The sequence below is a fragment of the Macaca thibetana genome, chromosome 6, assembly GCF_024542745.1.
Source record: "Macaca thibetana thibetana isolate TM-01 chromosome 6, ASM2454274v1, whole genome shotgun sequence".
Taxonomy (NCBI): domain Eukaryota; kingdom Metazoa; phylum Chordata; class Mammalia; order Primates; family Cercopithecidae; genus Macaca; species Macaca thibetana.
In genome coordinates, this window is record NC_065583.1 from 133735062 (window position 1) to 133757952 (window position 22891).

General features: G+C 43.7%; 3 protein-coding genes across 18 annotated transcripts in view; 2 read left to right on the forward strand and 1 right to left on the reverse strand.

Annotated features, from left to right (window-relative positions):
• ZFR (zinc finger RNA binding protein) overlaps positions 1-9164 on the reverse strand; it is an 87110-nt gene extending 77946 nt beyond the window's left edge. The window contains exons 1-2 of the mRNA XM_050793808.1: positions 9007-9164; positions 8616-8715 (exon numbers count right to left, since the gene is read on the reverse strand). Of these exons, the coding sequence (XP_050649765.1) occupies positions 8616-8715; positions 9007-9043 (137 nt within the window). The 5' untranslated portion in view covers positions 9044-9164. The remainder of the gene's footprint in view (positions 1-8615; positions 8716-9006) is intronic.
• SUB1 (SUB1 regulator of transcription) overlaps positions 1-22891 on the forward strand; it is a 731929-nt gene that overhangs the window by 563348 nt on the left and 145690 nt on the right. The window lies entirely within an intron of this gene.
• Positions 704-22891, forward strand: part of TARS1 (threonyl-tRNA synthetase 1) — a 1036507-nt gene continuing 1014319 nt past the window's right edge. The window contains exon 1 of the mRNA XM_050793826.1: positions 704-713. The gene's annotated coding sequence lies outside the window, so the exon portion shown is untranslated. The remainder of the gene's footprint in view (positions 714-22891) is intronic.

The following is a 22891-nucleotide window of genomic DNA, read 5'->3' on the forward strand; positions in this document are numbered from 1 at the left end:
ATCTATGTGAACACTAGACTACAAACTTATTTTAAGTAAAATTTTATGCTATTTTTTCTGTAGCTCCAAGTGATGAGATTCTAGTTTCCCTATAAAGGCTACTCATTAAAATTATACCAGTAATTTGGTAACCGTACTAAATCCCTAATCCAGCATCTCTAAAGCTGATGACCTCGCTATCATCTTTTGGTTTTCATGACCCTCAATTTTCCTGGCTCTCTGTTCACCAAGTATTTCTTTCTTTCCCTGGTCCTACCTTAAAGCTGGTAACCACAGTTGAATTCCTTTTTTTTTTTTTTTGAGACGGAGTCTCGCTCTGTCGCCCAGGCTGGAGTGCAGTGGTGCGATCTCGGCTCATTGCAAGCTCCACCTCCCTGGTTCATACCATTCTCCTGCCTCAGCCTCCGGAGTAGCTGGGACTACAGGAGCCCGCCACCACACCTGCCTAATTTTTTTTTTTTGTATTTTTAGTAGAGACGTGCTTTCACCGTGTCAGCCAGGATGGTCTCGATCTTCTGACCTTGTGATCCGCCTGCCTCAGCCTCCCAAAGTGCTGGTATTACAGGTGTGAACCACCGTGCCCGGCCCCACAGTTGTATTATTTTTCTATAAATAATTCAAAACATGTCTACTGAATGCTTGATGTATGCCAGGCACTGTACTTTCTCTGGTTTCATCCATATTCACCAGCCACCTACTGAATAATGGTGGGGATATAATATATGCCAGATACTGTTCTGAACACTTCAAAAATAATGTTTTCTTCTCTTCTTTCTTTTATTAATAATAGAGACGGAGTCTTGCTTTGCTGTTTACACTAGTCTCAAACTCCTGGGATTAAAATCCTCCTGCCTAGGCCAACCAAAGTGCTACGGTTACAGGTGTGAGTCACTGCCAGGTCCGCTTTACAAATAATACTGAATCCTCAAAACAATACAATGGAGAATGTAAAAACCTACTGGGATACTGATAATGTTCTGTTTTTGTTTTTAAGTGCAAGTTACACAGGTACATTGGGTTTACGACATTTCATTGAACTATCCTCTTACATGTGCAGTTTTCCTATGAGGCAAAGAAAATTTATTATCTTCAATTTATAGACAAAAAACTAACAAGAGACTGTTTGCCCAAGGTCACATGGCAGGTAATAGGAGGAGCCAGATTCAGCTCAGGTAGTCTGACTTCAGAGCCAAACCAGTCTCTAGTATATCACGCAATCCAGATATTTGTCTTGGCTCAATACTTTTCCTTTGTCTAAAATGACATTCCCTTGATTTTCAGAATGAAAGAACACGAAGTCTACCTCAAACTCCATAGTCAAAATCCTCCAATTTCCCATTTTAGTATTTCATTAAACTTTATTATAATGGCGTAGTTATTTGTAGATGCATCTGTCTCCACCCTCATACCCCAGAAGTATAAACTCCCTGAGAGCAGGGACTATGCATATTGTAGATGCTCATAAAATATTAAATAAGTGAATTACTCCCTACAAATGCACTTTAATATACAAGACTAATATTCAAATAAAACAAAAAAGCCCAAAGTTTATTTCATTCATTTTATCTTTGTATGAATAAAAGCTGTACTGTACTGGCTTTCATGAAATACTAAGAAATGATACACTCAGAACAATCACTCTAATCCTGTATTCTGACAGAGTGGTGTCATGGACAATTAATAGACAAGTACCTTTAATAAGCAGACTAAAGATCCATCCAAATAATTCTAATATACTTCATCAATTACAACATTTAAAAGCCTGAATGGTCTTTTGATTAACCTGATGATCTATGTCTCTGAGTAATAATGCAGCTGATTTTTTTTTAATATACATACCTATTTAAACAGATATATATTAGATATATATTCTAATCCAACTACCTATATAAGCATGTCTATCTCTGGGATGTCTACTTTAATTCAGTGATCTATTTGTCTATCCCTGTACCAATATCACATTTTTCTATTAATAATATTTTGGTATCTGATATTACAAGTCCTTCCTTATTTTTGCAAGACCTTCATGATATTTTTAGCTGATCACTCTCCTCACTATATACATTAAAATCCCTTTATCAAGTTATAGCAAAAATCCTATGAGATTTTTATTGGAGTAACACTAAATATACAGAGATTAGGAGATAATAATTTGATGGCATTGGTTTTTCACTCATGAACACAGTCCATCTTTGTCATCTTTTATGACTTTTTTATCCTATTGCATTTTCTCCTCTGTGTTTTGAATATCTCATTTGTTTTATTCATGCTTACCGAATAGGTTTGGTGGCTATACATAAACAGGACTTATTTGAAATTTAATAATCTAATTCAATATTGATGAGACAAGAATGCTACTGACTTTACCTCTTTCTTTCTTTTTTTTTTTTCTTTTGAGACGGCGTTTTACTCTTGTCGCCCAGGCTGGAGTGCAATAGTGCGATCTTGGCTCTCAAGCAATTCTCCTGCCTCAGCCTACTGCCTCAGCCTCCCGAGAAGCTGGGATTACAGGCATGCACCACCACTCCTGCCTAATTTTGTGGTTTTAGTAGAAACAGGGTTTCTCCATGTTGGTCAGGCTGGTCTTAAACTCCCGACCTCAGGTGATCCGCCCACCTTGGCCTCCCAAAGTGCTGGGATTACAGGAGTGATCCACCGCACCTGGCCTTTGCCTGATCATAGATCCAGAAAATTTGCTGTACTCTTACTAGTTCTCACATTTTTGCCTGACAAGCGTAAAAATCATGTTACCTGTAAATAGAAACTTTCCTTCTTTTTCTATTAGTAATGAGGACTCCAAATGTTTTACTTTTTTTTTTTTTTTTGAGACAGAGTCTCGCTCTGTTGCCCAGGCTGGAGTGCAGTGGCGTGATCTCGGCTCACTGCAAGCTCCGCCTCCTGGGTTCATGCCATTCTCCTGCCTCAGCCTCCCCAGGAGCTGGTACTACAGGCACCCACCATGACATCTGGCTAATTTTTTTGTATTTTTAGTAGAGATGGGTTTTCACCGTGTTAGCCAGGATGGTCTCAATCTCCTGACCTTGTGATCTACCCGCCTCGCCTCCCAAAGTGCTGGGATTACAGGGATGAGCCACCACGCCCGGCCCAAATGTTTTACTTTTAAAACATTTTACTGTGAGATTATGAAACTCTCTACATAAATATATGATAGATATTAACCAAGGAATCCTTCTAAAACCCTTAAATTATTATTACTTAAATCTCTACCAGAAACAGTATTGGTAGGAATGCCTACTGATAATCAGGCACTAGGCTAGAAAATTTTATATTTAAACTTAAGTCAAGTTAGGTGAGGAAACCAAGTCTTAGAGAAGTTGAGGGTGCCTGAAGGGATGGAGCTGGGGATTCGAACTATCTAGTTCCAAAGTTATGTCCTTTTGTTCATAGTGTACTACAAGGCAGTTTACAAAAGCATACTCAAGCAGATACCTATTCTATACACCGATATTCTGGCTCACCCTACTCTATTAAGAGTAATAGCCATTATATCATCAGTGTAATAGTAACAATCCTTTTGGAAAGAAAATTATCTTATTTCTAGCTTATCCATGCAGTATACATCCTAAGGTCTCTGATTCAACAATGGAAGGATTGATGTTATTAGCCGTTGCGGTATTTCTTTTTTTTGTAAAGCCAGTAAATTTCCATCACCAAGGTTGGTTTCAAAAACCTGTTCACCTGGTTTTTTAACTTTCTCAGTGTTTAATCCTTTTCTGCCTTACTAGTGTTACTTTTACTCTTTCCTAAATTCAAGACACAATATTCTTAACACTACATTCAAATAAAAAGGAAAAAAGAAAAAGGAAAAAAGGAAAACTCATTAGCTTATCAGCCTATCCAAGCTACTGTTAGCCTACCCAAGTTATCACATCCTTTAGGAACAGAAGTCCCTAAGACATCTCAAAATCCTTAGATGAGATGCCTTCTTTTGACTGGCAGATGCTTAAGGTCCAGCAATAGTCAAAATCTACTTACTGCTATGTCCAAGGTTTTTCTAAAGTATAAGTAAAGAAAAAGTGGCTGTTTACAACTCTCAACGAGGCTGGGCATAGTGGCTCACACCTGTAATTCCAGCACCTTGGAAGCCCATCGCAGGAGGATCATTTGAGCTCAGGGGTTCCAAGCTGCAGTGAGCTATTATCACCACTACACTGCAGCCTAGGTGAGAGAGCAAGACCATGTCTTTAAAAAAAAAAAAAAAAAACACCCTCAAAGAAATGGGTTAATGTCCCATTAATGGTGGGATATAATGGGATTATTTTATGATGTTTATTACATACGCTTTTATAAATGTATATGCCACAAATTCTCCTCAAAAACTGAAGAATTCCTATCAGAACTTCTCTATCATTGTCAATGAAGAACTTGAAAAAATGATTTTTGATCCTATGAAATTATTAGGAAGTTTTTTCTGCTGAGAATTATCTTTCCTCATATTCTTTGCTACCCTAAAGTCCTTAGAACTGTCATTAATAGTTCTTTCCTCAAGATTTATTTAAAAATAAAACTAGATTTATGTAAGTACATTTCCTCAAACAAAAAAGGTACTCTACTCTAACAGGTTATTTACCTAACCCTTCTGGCCATGAAGCCATCCTTACATTTTCACCACGTCTGAAATATGCTTTCTCCTGTGCACCCTCAAATTAATACACTATCAGAAACGTACACATGTAAACACATAAAAATACTTAACTGGCGTATTTACTTGACTTAAAAAAATACAAAACAAGGCTAGGCACGGTGGCTCATGCCTGTAATACCAGCACTTTGGGAGGCCGAGGCAGGCAGAGCACCTGAGGTTGGGAGTTTGAGACCAGCCTGGCCAACATGGTGAAACTCTGTCTCTACTAAAAATACACAAACTAGTGAGGCGTGGTGGCGCATGCCTGTAATCCCAGCTACCCAGGAGGCTGAGGCAGGAGAATCACTTGAATCTGAGAGGCAGAGGTTGCAGTGAGCCAAGATCGCGCCATTGCACTACAGCCTGGGTGACAGAGCGAGGCTCTGTCTCAAAAACAAAAACAAAAAACCCAAAAAATACAGAATAGGGAAAAAAAAACATTCCATAGTTTATGGGACTTAGAACACAAAGACTGAGAAATGCTTACCACAAAATTGTCTAATGTGCATTAACACAAATGAAAAACATGGTAACTAATCTACAAGTTACCAGTAGCCATACTTGACAAATTCACTATTACAGTTCTTTATAACATCTTCAAGAACCTGATCTTTAGTGTGCCATTATGAATTTCAAATATAACAAGCTAAAAAGTCTAAATCTAAAATAAATTTAATCAAATACCTTACAGAGCTGTAATCAAGAAAACTAAGAGCTGGAATTACTTTTACTTTATTTTATTTTGAGATGGAGTCTGTCTCTGTCACCCAGCCAGAGTGTAATGGCGGCAATCTCGGCTCACTGCAACCTCCACCTCCTGGGTTCAAGCGATTCTCCTGCCTCAACCTCTGGAGTAGCTGGGATTACAGGCATCTGCCACCATACCCAGCTAACTTTCGTATTTTTAGTAGTAGAGACCAGGTTTCGCCATGTTGGTCAGGCTGGTCTCGTACTCCTGACCTTTGGTGATCCACCTGCCTTAGCCTCCCAATGTGCTGGGATTATGAGCATGAGCCACTGCGCCTGGCCTCTGGAATTACATTTAGGTGTAGGATGTTTACTTTATCTGTATTCAGTGATAGGTGAAGCAATTAAATCACATCATTCACAGATAAATACAGTCATCCCTCAATATAAGCAGGGCATTGGTTCCAGGACCGCTATGTATACAAAACTCCATACATAAAGTCCCACAGTAGGCCCTGTGGAACCTGCGAATACAAAAAGTTGGCCCTTCATAAATACTCTATTTTCTATCCAAATTTGACTGGAAAAAAAAAAAAATCTTCATATGTTTTCAGGCGTGAATTGTACTTAAGGTTTTCCTGAGTTTGAGATCCTTCAAATTTGAAAAAATATTAGTACAGCAGACCTCAGTCTTCCATCTCTAAAAGTTCCATTATAGTTATTTCCAGCCAGGAAGAAATATTAGCATCACCACCATACTTTGTGCATGTGCTTTTGTTATTAATGTTATTTATTCATCTTCCTTGCCAAAATTCCCAGTATTATTGGGCCTGGTTTCTTGCCATTAAATGCAAACGATATTTTCATGTACTATGTTTATACAGAAGTCCTTATGTACAAGAGTGTCTAAGTTTTAGCAATATAAGTAATGCCAAAAGACCAGTCTTTTCTCATCAGATGTACATTTAATCTATTTAGTAACCTGGACTGTTGTTAAACTTTTGAGTTTCAAGGCCAAAAAAAAAAAATTATTAGAAACAAATTCTGTCACCGTTCCCTATATTGGGATAAAACAATCACATACTTTATCAAAAAATTATTATCTTTAAATCAGCATTTCCTTCCTTCATTTCTATCTGTAGGTCTACATTTAGGAAAAAAAATATTTCAGAAGTGCCACAAAGAACCCACCACTTTACAGTAAATAAAGTTAGTAATCCAACAAATCTTATCACTCAGCCTATATTAGGAAAACAGAAAAAACCTGAGTAAAACAAGTAAAATTTTAGTGGTTAAATACAATATTTTCTAGGTGGAACACTAGTACTTGCCAGCAGATTTATGGCACAGATGCTGATTAGCTATCTCTTCTCAGAAAAAGATAGTTTTTTTCTCTCCTTGAAAATTATTAGCCCTACTAAAATCTCAGAATTCACCACTATATAATTCATCCATGTAACCAAAAACCACTTGTACCCCAAAAGCTGTTGAATTTTTTAAAAGCCCTAAAAAGTTTCATCAAAGTAGCTGAAACTTTTTCAGTTGTTTAATTATCAAAAACTATAAGCAAAAGATTTGCGAATACTTGAAATGCTCCAAGATTTTGCTATAATTTGTCATCTCGGTGCTTTTTCTGGAATGCAGGCCTCATGAAAAAACACTTGTAAAATGCCACATAGCATTAAACAATTAGTAAAAGCTAGTTTCACCAATATGATGCACATTTATACATTTTGACATCTCTTAATGGAGTCTCAAGCAGTGTCTTAAGTGGCAGCATTTTTTTTTTTTAGTAGTACATACATACAATAATGGTACCTTTTACAACAAATGGCATCTTAGGATGCCATGGAATACAGTAACTTGGTTTCTCAAAACCAAAAGTTTCAGCCCAAAAAGATAGTTTGCCCAGCATCTCGTTTTACAGAATATGAAAATGAAAACCCAACTATATGATGTTCCCAACGTCATAAAATCAAGAACAAAAGAGGCCAGGTGTGGTGGCTCATGCCTATAATCCTAGCACTTTGGGAGACTGAGGCAGGACTTGAGCCCAAGAGTTCAAGATATACCCTTTCTCTGCAAAAAAAATTATTTATTCAACAACAACAACAACAACAAAAAATCAAGAGCAAAAGAGACTGAACTCGGGTCTTCTGGCTCCCAATGATGCCCTTTCCATTAAACAACGTGCCTCCTGAAGAAAATCAGATGAAAAAAACTGCCTGGGTTTAACCAACATCTAATATACATAAAAGGCACATCACGCAGGAGCCGTGTGCGCTTATGGCCTGAACCAAAAGTCTCAGACTGACTCAAAAGTAACAATTTAAAAATCCAGCGTTGTGTATGTGTTTGTCTTTGATAAGATGTATAACTTACTACAGACTTCAGAAATGAGAGCTTCCCTTAAGGTAGGGATTTCATCCGGTGCATTACAATGACTCAGTACAATCTCACTTTCATCTTCTTCCCTCCCCATCATTCCCCGCAGGGGAAAGACCCCCGCAAGGAGAATGACAGGCCCACCTGGGGCCTAAACTCCATAGCTCAAACAAGGCTGTGCACTCATTTACCAGCACTAGAAACTTCGCACATCTTTTCCAGTCTAAGAACTACACAATGTACAGGTGGTTGGTATGTGAATCTCTCTCGTTACAGGAAAAACTAAAGGAACCCGATGAAAGCAGTGACACCCGCAGTTTGTCAGCAGGACTCGCTAGCAATGGAGCGTCTGGGGAAGAAGCCCCAAGACGGAGGAGAAGGTACCCGAGACAACGACACGTTATCTGGGCTCCGGGGGTTGAAGCACCAGGCGACGACGCAGAGAAGCGTCGCAGGAGAAGCCAGTGGAACTGCGACACGGCACTCCCCGTGAGGTCCCTTCGGCCACCCTCTCCATTCTCCAAGTGGGAAGAAGATGGGAGGTGGGGGCTGGACGCGCGGAGGCGGGGACCGGGGGGCCTGCCGGGCGGCGGTGGCGGATCCGCTCGGCGGCCGCAGGAGGCCATTTTAGTTAAGGGGCCGCCGAAGGGCCCTGCGGCCTCCACGTCCCTACACCTCCGCCGTCTCTACCTCCCCCCTACTGGGGGCCGCTCCCCGCCGTGGGCCGAGCCGGGCAAGGCGGGGCTGCGCGGGAGAGGCCGCGGGGCTGGGCCGGGCCAGGCCTGCAGCGGGCCGGGGCTCTGGGCTGGCCGGGGGCGGACGCGGGGGCGTCGCGTCGACCGGATCAGGGCCGAGGGGCGAGCAAGGGGCGAGCAGGGAGAAGGCAGGGTGCCGTTACCTATATTGGGCCGCAGCCGCCGCCGCCGCCGCCCCGCTGTGGGTGAATCCAAAGTAGTTGCCGGTCGCCATTTTGGCATCTTCCCCCAGCCGGCTGGGCACTGCGGCGGGCACAGAGAGTCGGGTCCCATGGCGGGAGGAGAGACGCAGAGAAGCCGAGACGCCGAGGGAGCGCAGAGAGAGAGAGAGAGGCGCCGTGAGAGCAGCCCTGGCGGGGCCTGGGCCGCGGCCGCGCCGCCTCCCCCTCCCGCCTCGCACTCCCTCACTCACTCGCACGCCCCGGTGGCGGCCGCCGCCTCCTCCCCGGAGCCTGCCCCAACCCCCGCGCCTCCCCGCTGCCCGGGGCCAGGAAGGGGGCCGGGCAGAGGCCTCGCGGGCCACATTAGACTCACCATAGGTAAAAGAAACTACAGGGCATATGGGAATCATGGGCTCGGGCTGCTGCTGCTGAACTCTGAACTCTCACCCGCTGCCTCCCTCCTCTGCCCCGCTCCTCCTCAGCGGAGAACAGACCGCCGCCTCCGGCCGCACTGCGCAGGCGCGCCCGTGCTCGGCATCCTGGGAGCTGTAGTCGCCGCCGACTTCGCGGCTGCCCTGGGCGCGTGCTGCTGTGGCCTCGGCGGTGCGGGTGCGGGTAAGCCCGCGGGGGAAGAGGGGCCTGGCCCTCTCTGAAGTGGTGCTGACGCCGCGCGGCCGCCGGGCGACTGGGGCGCGTGCCAGGAGCGCCTCGCCCGGCCTCGGGGGAGTCGGGGAGCGTGACCAGAGAGAGTGACGTCTGTCGCCTTTTTCCTTACTTTCCACTGGTTTCCTTCACTTTTGCGTGTGCATTTATTCTCTGTCTCCCTGTCTTCCTCTCTCATGAATTTTTCATTGGAATTCGAGCTGGACAATTTAGGATTTTTCCTTATTTCCTGCTTTCCCGCAGCTTTTCTCCAACCTCTGAAGTGCGGAGGGAGGGAGAAGGAGAGGAGAGAAATAGAAAAAGGATGGAAAGTGCTTTTTTGTTGGACTAAAAGCACACCTCAAACATCCCTCCCGGACACACCTCTTGCTATACCCTTTCCCCGACCTGCACCCACGCCCTGAGCCATCCGGCGTATATCGGTCACCCAACAGGGTGTCATTCACTGTTGTAGGTGCTGGAGATACCGCAGGGAATAAAACAAAGTCCCTGTTCCCGTGGAGTTTACGTTCTAGGAGCGGGTATATGTCAGACAACAGCCAGTAGCCAAAACACAGAAAGTCTGTCTGATGGTGACTGGAGCTTCAAGCATAAATAAAGCAGAGTAAGGAAAATAAGGATAAGGGAGGTGCTATTTCATGTAGAGTGTGGTTAAGGAGACCACTTGAAGGAAGAAGGACAGGCCTGGGAGATGCCTGCAGGAAGAGCGGCAACTGGAAGGGTCCAGATGCAGGAATGTTCAAGAGCGAGATCAGTCTGGCTGGAGTCAAGTGAGAGCGAGACCAGATCACGTGCCAGATCTTTCATGGTAAGGACATAACAGTACTTGCTCCCATGTAAGCATTTCTTCTTTCCCTCTGTTTTCTCGCTGTTTTTCCTTTAGTTTCTCAGTTCATTTTCAACCATTCTCTTTCCTCTTCCAGTTCCTCTTCTGATGGTTTAGTTTCTCTGGCCTTCTCTGTTTCGTGTCTTCCATCAATGCATACCCACTGCCTGCATTTCACCTCTTCCTTACCTTCTCCATGCCCATCCCCCCGACTCCCTGCTCCTCATCTCTCCTCATTGTTGGATATGAACGTTAAAAATAAATGCTGGCCGGGCGCTGTGGCTCACACCTGTAATCCCAGCACTTTGGGAGGCCGAAGTGGGTGGATCACGAGGTGAGGTCAGTGGCCAACATGGTGAAACTCGGTTTCAGAAAAGAAAAAAAACAAAAAACAACAAAAAAAAACGTCGCGCCTGTAGTCCCCAGCTACTCAGAAGGCTGAGGCAGGAGAATCGCTTGAACCCGGGAGGTGGAGATTACAGTAAGCCGAGATCACACCACTGCACTCCATCCTGGGCGACAGAGTGAGATTCCGTCTCAAAAAAAAACAAAAACAAAACAAAAAAAAACCCAAAACCAAAAAAGAAGGAAAAGAAAAAAAGAAAAAGAAAAAGAAATGCAAAGGGTGAATCAGAACCTACCCATGAAATTCAGGGCTTTGTCCTACTTTCTTGTGCCAGAGCAGAAACAATGCCTCAATTCTTTCTTGTGCCAACCTTGCTCCCCACGCCTCCTACAAAAGTACAGGCTCTCAGAACCTGTCTGATTTGTCCTGTTATTCATTTCAAAAAGAGAAAATGTAGAACCTTGGAGAAAAGTCAGTGTCATTATTTTTGAGAATACTGATATTTTCCCAGGCAAAAGTTATTTGTGCTCCAGGGATGTTGCTAGGAAGAAATATCTCCTACACGTAGGACATTAGAACTGTATTTTAAAGGTACTTTGCGTTGAACTTCGTTGAGCAGTCAAGCTTCAAGACACTGACTGTAACTGCTTTGATGAACCGGCTCTATTACTAGGCTATTTGAATAAAACTGGAGGAGAAAAGACAGGTGTTAATTACTTGCCTAAAAAGAGTCTGTGTAGGCCAGTTTTATGCTTGGTTGCTTGGCAGGCCTTTGGAGGCCGGCGTGCTGCTGGCACACCCCAGTGAGCAAGCACATAACTAGAAAGAGGAAGATGGGGCCTCTCTCCTGGTTCTTAGGGGTCAAAGTAGGTGTGGCAGTAGTGAAAATTATTTACAATAGCACTCTCAAAGATGCAGCCGGTAGAAACAGCCTTTCAGTACAGTGCCTACTTGCCCCTGACTTGGGCTTCTTTAAGGAAGGAGTTTTGGAGGGGTCTTGAATATTTTTCCTGGGCATCTAGTAGTGGAATAACCTGAACATGTTATTTAACCTATCTAAACCCATACGGCAAGAATAACAATAACATCTTCCTGACGGGACTCTGGTGGGGTTTAAATGAGGCAGCGTTTATGTAAGACATCTAGCTTTTTTGTTTTGAGATAGGATTTTACTCTGTCGCCCAGGGTGAGTGCAGTGTTGCGATCTCAGCTCAATGCAGCCTCAACCTCCTGGGCTCAAGCAATCCTCCCAACTCAGCCTCCCAAGTAGCTGGGACTACAGGCACACGCCACCATGCCCAGCTAATTTTTGTATTTTTTGTAGAGATGGAGTTTCGCCGCATTGCCCAGGCTGGTCTCCAGCTCCTGAGCTCAGGCGATCTGCTTACCTCGGCCTCCCAATGTGCTGGGATTACTGGTAAGAGTGAGCCACCATGCCTGGCCTAACACCTAGCTTTTTGATGTAAAAAGAACTAGGCTAGATGATTGTCAGTCCTTTATTTATTTATTTATTTATTTATTTATTTATTTGAGATAGAGTCTTGCTTTGTCACCCAGGCTGAAGTGCAATGGCGCGATCTCAGCTTTCTACAAACTCCCCCTCTCAAGATCAAGCAGTTCTCCTGCCTCAGCCTCCCAAGTAGCTGGGACTACAGGCATGCGCCACCACACCCAGTTAATTTTTGTATTTTTAGTAGAGAAGGGTTTCATCATGTTGGCCAGGCTGTTCTCAAACTCCTGACCTCAAGTGATCTGCCCACCTTGGCCTCCCAAAGTGCTGGGAGTACAGGTGTGAGCCACCATGCCAGGCCAATTGTCAGTCTTTTAAAATCAGCCTTCTAGTAAGTGAATGCCCTGTGCAAGCCACACCTACAAGTCAAAAGTAGGTGGCTCTGCCCTGGAAGAGTTTATGTTCTAGAGTTCCTGGTGTAGGCAACATGGCTGTATATAGTCTTCTGGGTCAACAATTAAAGATGAAATACTTGACCAGAGGCAACCGATTATAATAGGGTTTGTCATCCTTCATGTCCAGAACTGGTTCGGTATGCAAATCTGATCAAATCCTCTGTGCTTTCATCTCCCAGGATAAAGCAAATTCTTCCATGTGGCCCACAAGACCCTGTGGCCTGGCTCACCTGTGTTTTCAGCATCTTCCTCCTTGTTCACTCTATCGCAGCTACCTTGGCCTCCTGTTCACCATGCTCCATCCCACCAGGGGGCTTTGCATGTTCTCCCTGCCTACAATGTTCTCCCTTCTTCCCTTTACCTGGTTTACCCTCATTCTTGGGGATCACAACTCAGTCAACCCCTTGTGACCTTGATGGGTCAAACCCTTGTTATGCTCTCAGAGCAGCAGACATCTCTTCTTAGTTGTCCTTGTCACAGTTGCAATCTTATACTTACTGTGTGATTATATGATTAATATATATTTCTCTCTCTCATCAAACTATAAGCTTAATGAGGGCAGGTTGCCAATATTGGGTGCCTGGTGGTAGACACCCAGTAAGTACTTATGGAATGAATGAACCATGCTGCGCATAGTTTAATCTTTCTTTCACGATTCAGAAGGTAGTTCAAGAACCTGTAGTGCCTCAGAGTCATAATTATGAACCTCAATTAGGATCTAAAGGTAAACTAGGAAATGTCATTGGCAGTCAATTAGCCACAAGGTAGAGCTAGCCTGAGAAAGCCAGCCCCTAAACTCACTAAAAATACATCTGTAATAGTTGTCTTCTGTCACACCTTTGAGTCAAGGTGTGGTATCCTGAAATACCTTGATAAAATACAGATAAATTAGCCAGAAAGGATATGATACTAGCTACTCTATACCAAGAGGAGTATAGTGAGGTGAATAAGAGCAAGGACTCTAAAGCTGGACACACCTGACTTCAAATCCACACTCTGTGACTTTCTGCTCTGTGACCTCAGCCACAATCTCTCTGTTTCATTTTTCTTCTTCCTCTGTAAATAGAGATGTAAAAGTAGTATCTTCATCAGGGGATCGTTGGTAGGGGTTAAAGACTTCCTAGATGTAAAGCTCTTAGATCAGAGCCTGGCTCATTGTAAGCACATTTTCATCATCTCATAATAAATCCTGTACCCGTTAGCCCTCACTCCCCATTTCTACCTCTTCCCAATGCTTAACAACCGCAAAATTACTTTGTCTCTCTATGGATTTGTCTATCCTGGACATATAAATGGAATCATACAATAATGTGGCCTTTTGTGTCTGGCTTCTTTCAGTGTTTTCAAATTTCATTGTCCATTGTTTGGATATACCACATTTTATTTATTCATTCATAAGTTGGTGGATGTTTGGGATGCTTCCATTATTGGGCTATTATGAATAACGTTACTATGAACATTGATACACAAGTTTTTGTGTGGACAGATGTTTTCAGTCCTCATGAGTATATCCCTAGGAGTGGAATTGCTGGTATACCTTTTTCCCCCAAACTCTCTGAATATCTGACATTCTTTTCCTCTCTACAACCACCACTCTAGTTCATCTCTTGCCAAAGTCTACTTCAACAGCCCACTAATTGGTCTCTCTTCCCAAGAATCTAATCCTCTCAAATCTATCCTCTACACAATGATCAAGGATCTAAGATTAAAAAAATAAATAAATAAGGCCGGGCACGGTGGCTCATGCCCGTAATCGCAGTGCTCTGTGAGGCTGAAGAGGGTGGATCACCTGAGGTCAGGAGTTCAAGACCAGCCTGGCCAACATGGTGAAACCCCATCTCTACTAAAAATACAAAAATTAGCCTGGCATGGTGGCGCACACCTGTAATCCCAGCTACTCAGGAAGCTGAGGCAGGAGAATTGCTCCAACCCAGGAGGCAGAGGTTGCAGTGAGCCAAGATTGTGCCACTGTACTCCAACCTGGGCGACAGAGTGAGACTCTGTAACAACAACAACAAAAAAAGTAGTAGTAATAACAGTGTACATTATAACGCATTGTCTCATTTATTCTTTACAAAAACCTACAAGGTAGGTACTATTATGATTATCCCATTTAGAGATAGTGAAAGTGAGTTCACAAGGGTAATAAGTGGCAAATGTAGGATTTAAACTATACCTACCTGTTTCCAGAATGCCTGACCTCTGCGACATACTGCTTCCCTGAAACACTTCTGAACATGTCATTACCCTGCTAAAAATCTTGTGAAGATTCACACTTGCCTAAAGTAAGAACATGTCCTATTACTGGTCGGTCACTGGAGTCACCTTTGTGTTTCCAGTTTTAGTGCACATGGCTATTTTTCATTTATGAACTCCTAGAGCACTTACATTATTGGCTCTTTAATTATTTCATTCCAAGGCATCCTATAGTTCCCATTTTGTAATACTCATCAGACTGGTCACTTCTTACTCAATATCTCTCTTCCCCCAGGAAAGGACATAAACTCCACAGAGTCAGGAACCACGTCTGTTTTATCTGCCAGTGAATTTCCAATGCCGAGAACCATTCTGGCTGGGCATGGTGGCTCATGCCTGTAATCTCAGCACTTTGGGAAGCCGAGATGGGCAGATCACTTGAGCTCAGGAGTTTGAGACCAGCCTGGACAACACAGCGAAACCCTGTCTCTACAGAAAATACAAAGACTAGCTGATCATGATGGCACACACCTGTAGTCCCAGCTACAGGAGGCTGAGGTGAGAGGATCCCCTGAACCTGGGAGGTGGAGGTTGGAGTGAGCCAAGATCATGCCACTGCACTCCAGCCTGAGTGACAGGGTGAGATGCTGTGTCAAAAAATAAAATATTAAAAAGAGAGAACCATTCCTAGAACACAGTGTGCACTTAATAAATATTTTGGGGATGAATGAAGTTAGTCTTGTGTCCACATTTTGAGGGCAACGGTTTTATGATATAGGTCTTTAATATCTTTCTTCTGCCTCCCCCAAGTACCATCTGACATGGTACCAGGCACAAATGCAGATGCCAACCTATTTTAGTCCTTGGAGCTCCCTTGACATTCTAGCACATGCTATTTGCTGCCAAGCTTGAACCCCCAACACCAATGTTATAAGGGTTTCTTTGTGTCAGTAACATATTCATAGGAACCTGAAGAACCTACAGGACTCAAAGCAGCCATAGGAGTAGCTGTTTAGTAGCTTGGAGAAGAGTCTCAGCCACACTGTGACCTGATTTAGAGTTTGATATGATTATCAATGGGAGATGCTGAAGAACATATTGGTTTAAAGCCCATACTCTAGATCAACACTATCCGATAGAACTTTCTTCAAAGATAGAAATGTTCTCTCTGCGCTGTGCAATGTGGTAACCACTGGCCATATGTAGCTATTGAACACTTGAAATGGGGCTAGTGTGACAGCAACTAAATTTTAATTCAATTTAATTTTAAAAACCCATACATGGCTAGCAGCTACCATATTGGATAATATAGTACTAGAGTCAGATGACCTATGTTCAAATCCTGGTTTTACTACTTACTGACAATATGACTTTGGCCAATTTACTTAACCTTCTCATGCCCTGGTCTCATCTACAAAACAGGAAAAATAATAATAGTACTAACTTCATAATTTGACAAGAGGATTAAAAACTAAATACATATTTTGTACATGAACCCATCAGGCTAGCACCAAGGTGGCTGGGGAAAAAGGCTGATTGTTGCTAGGCATGGTGGCTCAGCTGTAATCCCAATGCTTCGGGAGGCCAAGGAGGGTGGATCACTTGAGCCGAGGAGTTCAAGACCAGCCTGGGCAACAGAGTGAGACCCTGTCTCTATTTAAAATAAAATTGTTTTTAAAAGGCTGACTGCAGCCAGGCGTGGTGGCTCACACCTGTAATCCTACCTCACTTTGCGAGGCCAAGGTGGGCAGATCACTTGAGGCCAAGAGTTTGAGACCAACCTGACCAATATGGTGAAACCCCATCTCTACAAAAAATACTAAAAATCTGCCAGGCATGGTGGTGCATGCCTGTAATTCCAGCTACTTGGGAGGCTGAGGCATGAGAATTGCTTGAACCCAGGAGGCAGAGATTGCAATGAGCAGAGATTATGCCACTACACTCCAGCCTGGGCAACAGAATGAGACTCTGTCTCAAAAAAATAAAAATAAAAAATAAAAAAGGCTAGCTTTATGCAGTGGCAGTATCATAGACAATGGGGTTTATCGGAGGAGCGATTATTGCTAATTGAGAAAAAAATGAAGGCTGACTGCCATCTGTAAGACAAATCGTCTGCCCACCTGATTGATGGAGTGCCCCCTCCACTGGGAACACTCTCTGTTGGGCATTTACATGGCATATGAGTTTCGTATCGCTGCTGTGAAAGATCACCACGGAATTCCTGGCTTGAAACTGCACACATTTGTTATCTTACAATTTTGTAGTTTAGAAGCCTCACTGGGCTAAAATCAAATTGGCAACAGGGGCTGGGCACGGTGACTCACTGTAATCCCAGCACTTTGGGAAGCTGAGGGGCGGGGGCGTGGATCACTTGAGGTCAAGAGTTGAAGACCAGCCCTGCCCAACATGAAGAAACCCCCTCTCTACTAAAAATACAAAAATTAGCCAGGTGTGGTGGTGGGTGCCTGTAATCCCAGCTACTCAGGAGGCTGAGGCAAGGAGAATTGCTCGAACCTGAGAAGTGGAGGCTGCAGTGAGCCGAGACTGTGCCACTGCACTCTAGCCTGGGCAACACAGTGAGACTCCATCTCAAAAAACAGGAAAACAAACAAAAAAACAAATTGCTCCCAGGGATGCATGTTTGTCTGTTTGTTTTTTCTAGCTTATAGAGATCGCCTACCTTCCTTGGCTCATGAACTCTTATTTATTTATTTATTTATTTTTGAGATGGACTATTGCTCTGTTGCCCAGGCTGGAGTGCAGTGGTGCAATCTTCACTCACTGCAACTTCCGTCTCCCAGGTTCAAGCAATTCTCCTACCTCTGCCTCCTGAGTAGCTGGGATTACAGGTGCCTGCCACCAAGCCCGGCTAATTTTTTGTATTTTTAGTAGAGACAGGGTTTCACCATGTTGGTCAGACTGGTCTTGAACTCCTGACCTCAGGTGATCCACCTGCCTTGGCCTCCCAAAGTGCTGGGATTACAGGTGTGAGCCAGTGCGCTCAGCCATGAACCTTTCTTTAAAGCTAGCAGTATAGCATCTTCAGATCTCTCTGTGATTCTGACAATCCTGTCTTCTTCTTATAAGGATCCTTGTGGCCAGGCACAGTGGCTCATGCCTGTAATCCTAGCACTTTGGGAGGCGGAGGCGGGAGGATCACTTAAACCCAGGAGTTCAAGACCAGCCAGAGCAACATAGTGAGATCTTGCCTCTACAAAAAGTAAAAAACTAGCCTGGCATGGTGGCATGTGCCTGTGGTCCCAGCTACATGGGAGACTGAGGTGGGAGGATTGCTTGACCCTGGGAGTTTGAGACTGCAGTGAGCTATGATTGCATCAACTGCACTCCTGCCTGGATGACAGAGGGAGACTGTGTCTTGAAAAAAAAAAAAAAAAAAAAAAAAAAAAAGGATCCTTGTGATTGCATTGGGTCTACCTGGATAATCTAGGATACTCTTCCCGTCTCAAATCCTTAGTCACATCTGCGAAGTTCCTTCTGCCATGTAAGATGACATATTCTTAGGTTTGAGGGCCTAAGATATATAAGACATAGCTCCACATTCTGTGACCATTCTGAAAGGTCCATTCATGTACTTTCCACCCTCCAGATCTTATTGTTACAATTTTTTAGCCTAATTCTTTCCCAGGTACTGATCAGTTAACAACCCACCAGCCAGTCCCCATTTGTAAGTACAGATCTGTACTCAGCCTATCTTTATTTACACATGAAGTAGATAATAAAGTGTCCTCCCCCAACCCTGTCGTTTACCACTATATTTCAGGGCCCCCTTGAGTGGAGCAGTAAGGTAGCCGTTGTCTAATTTCAGCTCATACCAACATGCCATGCAGATTGATCAATGATGGAGGCCCTTGATTCTTCCTTGTCTGCCTCTTTCATTAACTGGCCACAGGGAACTCCCCATGAGGGTGTAAGGATGGCTGGAGGAAGGTACAAGGAACAGCTACCATGGGCTTCTGGGCCACCTGCTTGTGATAGTTTATGGTGCCTTCTGGGCTGTTCCAGTCTGGTCTCATACATGATCACTTCTATTTGGAATGCTACTGTACATGTTTAATTATATGATTTGATGGATGTGAGTTAACTACCCATCATGAATATTCAGTTCATGATGGGCAGTTTTCATAGGCACATGGGGTCCCAGATTCAGGTGTTAAGTCTCTACAAGGGCTCAGGACCCTCTTAAAAGCTACTTTTCAAGTGGAAGAATATTCATTGGCAGACATGGTCCTCCAATTCCAAAACCTTAGGGATTTGTGTTTGATTTTCCTGTTGGGGCATGCTAGGGGCTACGTATAGCATTTTTGGCTGACACAGAAATTTCCAGGACCACTGTATCCTTGGGTTATAAAACCCAGTGACAGGGAAGCTGGGATGACAGCCTGGACTTGCTTCGGAGTCTTTGTTTAACTGACTACACTCAAAATCTGTAGCCTTATGAGTTGCCCACTAAGTGCATTAGAGCAGCATGCCCAAATATGGTCCATATTACATCAAAAATCCAAAGATCAGAGGGAGGGGAGAGACAAAATTTTTTTTTTTTTTTTTTTTTTTTTTTTTTTTTTTGAGATGGAGTTTTGCTCTTGTTGCCCAGGCTGGAGTATAATGGTGCGATTTCAGCTCACTGCAACCCCGTCTCCCAGGTTCAAAATATTGTCCTGCCTCAGCCTCAGCCTCCCAAGTAGCTGGGATTACAGGCATGTGCCACCATGCCTAGCTCATTTTTGTAGTTTTGGTAGAGATGAAGTTTTGCCATGTTGACAGGCTGGTCTCAAATTCCTGACCTCAGATGATCCACCAGCCTCAGCCTCCCAAAGTGCTAAGATTACAGGCATGAGCCACTGTGCCTGGCCGAAGGATTTTTTAAAAATCCAAACATGTCCACCAAGCCCTGTGCCTTGAAGCAATAAGTAGTGTGTGGATGTGGGTCCTCAGAAGAGGCATTGGCTCATAAGGCAGCAGTCCCAAAATATAGCATTAAAGGGCTTTTGTGCAGGGAAGGCTGGCTCTGAAACCAAGGGTGGTGTGGGGGACTTGGGGTTCAGAATTCTTAGCCTTGATTATCTCTTCCCATAGGGCCCATCCCATCCCATGTCTCAAGGTTCCACTCTTTCCCCACTGGTGTCCTAGACTTAGTTAAACACTTGTCAACATTCAGCTTTTAATTAGTGCTGAAACTCTGCAACTCTTACCATTAACCGTTAGGCCCTAAAGTTGATCTTCAGCCATTCTTTCCCTGTGACCTCATAGGAGATGGGGGACTTCGTCAAAACTGCCATTGAAGATTTCTGAATGACAACGTATTTTCTCAGTTGGAGTCAGTTGATTTCCCAATGCCTTGTCCTACCCCTTCACTTCATCTCATATCACCCACCAGTCATATGTGAGAAACTGTGATACCATTGAATGCCTGGCACTATTCATGTTCCTGTTCCCCTGGGTAAGGTGAAGTGCCATGCACTTCTTAAATATGTGTGCAAACCAATTTATTTTTCCATTTCTTCTTCCTTAGCTGCTTCTGGTACATTATACTGTACTAACCAGGACCCCAAAAGGAAACAGAAAGTATATTCAAATTGGGCAATTTGGCCTAAACGATCAAGGGAAGGGATAAGTTGAGGAACTCTTGAGAGAGAGCTGTGTGGAGAAGGCCACCAGACAGGAGCTGTTGACCTGGGAGGGAGGGAGACAGGAGACAATAAATACCTCAAGCTGACTCTCCTCTCTCTTTCTGTCTCTCTCTGATCTGCTAGGGCTCCAGATTGGCCAACCTTAACAAGAAGCCTCTGTAATCCATACAATTCAGCCTCCCAGGACACAGAGAAGGGTGGAGAATGGTGAAAAGTGGATTTTGAGGAGCAAATAAATAGAAGTATTTTTACCTAAAGATGTCGTAAGAGTTAAACTTGTTTGAGACCTAGACTTATTTTTCACTTATTTTGTGAACATCTTCAATTGCATATTTCTCTCAGGCACCCCGAAATCAACATAAGCAAAACACAACTCCTCTGGCCTTTCAAACCCTCTTCTCAAGGCCCCAACTTTATATGGCACTGTTGTTCATTTAGGCAGCTAGTCCAGAAACCCGGGAATTATACTTCTTTTTTCCTTTTTTTTTTTGGTGGAGACAGGGTCCGTCTTTGTCACTTAGGCTGGAGTAGAGTGCAGTGCAATGGTGTGAACAGGACTTCCTGCAGCCTTGACTTCCCAGAGTCAAGCCATCCTCCCATCTCAGTCTCCCAAGTAGCTGGGACCACAGGTGCAGCCACCATGCTCGGCTAATTTTTTAATTTTTTTGCAGAGACAGGGTCTCCCTAGGTTGTCCAGGCTGGTCTGAAACTCCTGGGCTCAAGTGATCCTCCTACCTCAACCTCCCAAAGTGACGGGATTACAGGCGTGAGCCCCCATGCTTGGCCTTGGAAATCATCCTTGATCCCTCCCTCATATTCTGCATCTCTTTGGTCAACATTCTATGAATATCTTTCAGCTTCATTTCTTCTCCTTCATTTTCCTACCAGTTGCCAGTTAAAGCTGTCATCATTTCTCATCTGAATATGTCAATAACCTCTTAACTCATCTTATTTCCCTCACCATTTTTTTTTTTTTTTTTTTTTTGAGACGGAGTCTCGCTCTGTTGTTCAGGCTGGAGTGCAGTGGCGCGATCTCGGCTCACTGCAAGCTCCGCCTCCCGGGTTCACACCATTCTCCTGCTTCAGCCTCCTAAGTAGCTGGTACTACAGGCACCCACCACCCTGCCCGGCTAATTTTTTAGTATTTTTAGTAGAGACGGGGTTTCACCATGTTAGCCAGGATGGTCTCAATCTCCGGACCTTGTGATCCACCCGCTTCGGCCTCCCAAAGTGCTGGGATTGCAAGCGTGAGCCACCGCGCCTGGCCTCCCTCACCCTTTTAAATGACAATCTACCATACCACCAGAGTGATTTTCCTGAACTTCAAATGTGAATCCAGATAGATTTCCTCGTTGTTTATAAACCTTCAGCACCCTTAACCCTGAGGATAAAAATCCAAACTTTTTAGGATGTTACCCAGCACCCTTGCAATCTGGTTCCTATGTCCTCCTAAAGCCTCATCTGCTAGCTAGCAATGTGTACTCTGTTGTCCAGCCATACAAGACACTTGACATTTTCCAAATGTGCCTTGTTTTTCTACATCTTTGTGACTTCCCGCATATTTCCTCCTTTTGCCTCTTCTGTTCATTCCTTTCTGCCTGCCGGGTAAGTGACACTTCCTTTCTAAGAATCAGCTCACCTTTTCTCTGGGAAGCCAAAGTTGAAAACCACCAATCTGGGGTCCTCTAGAAATACATGAATGAGTATTTAGAACATAACTGGAAGACGGCTGAGTATTATATTAATACGCAAACGTAAGGCTTTATTATGTAGCTACTCAGAGAGCTAAGTAGAGTATTTAATTGAATCTAATATGCTGTAGATTGTAAAGGCAGCCAAGAAGAAAAGTCTGCCAATAATTGTTGTGAGACACCCATTGATTATAAGATGCATCCCAAGTTTAGAAATATTAAAATGTGAAAAAAGTACACCTTAGAATAAGCAAAATCAGGTACCACCTAATCTACACTTTCATTATTTACACAAGGAATCAGGTCTAGAGATGTAAGTTACTTGCTTAAGGTCACATAGCTCCTTAGTGGCAGTGCCACATCAAGACATATCTGATTTCCAGTCCAAAGCCATTTCATTTCATCATATATATTTATTATTGATGATCAGTGTGAGTAATAACAACTCCCAACTTGGCAAAATAAACTTAAATTAAGTGCCCTTCTTCCTCTTTATGTCAGGAATAACAGAAAAAATAGATGCTGGTTCTTTAGAGCCTGCACCCTGCCTTCCCCCAACACCACCAAAACTAAGTAAAAATACAAGAATCTTTCAGTAATGATTGTGGAAATTAGCTTGTGAAACAGTTTGGATGTTTGTCTCCTCAAAATCTCATGGGGCTGGGTGTGTTGGCTAACACCTGTAATCCCAGCACTTTGGGAGGTCGAGGCAGGCAGATCACGAGGTCAGGAGATCGAGACCATCCTGGTTAACACAGTGAAACCCTGTCTCTACTAAAAATACAAAAAAATTGGCCGGGTGTGGTGGCGGGCGCCTGTAGTCCCAGTTACTCGGGAGGCTGAGGCAGGAGAATGGCGTGAACCCAGGAGGTGGAGCTTGCAGTGAGTTGAGATCGTGCCACTGCACCCCAGCCTGGGACAGGCTGACTCCATCTTAAAAAAAAAAAAAAAAAAATTATCATGTGGAAATGTAATCCCCAATG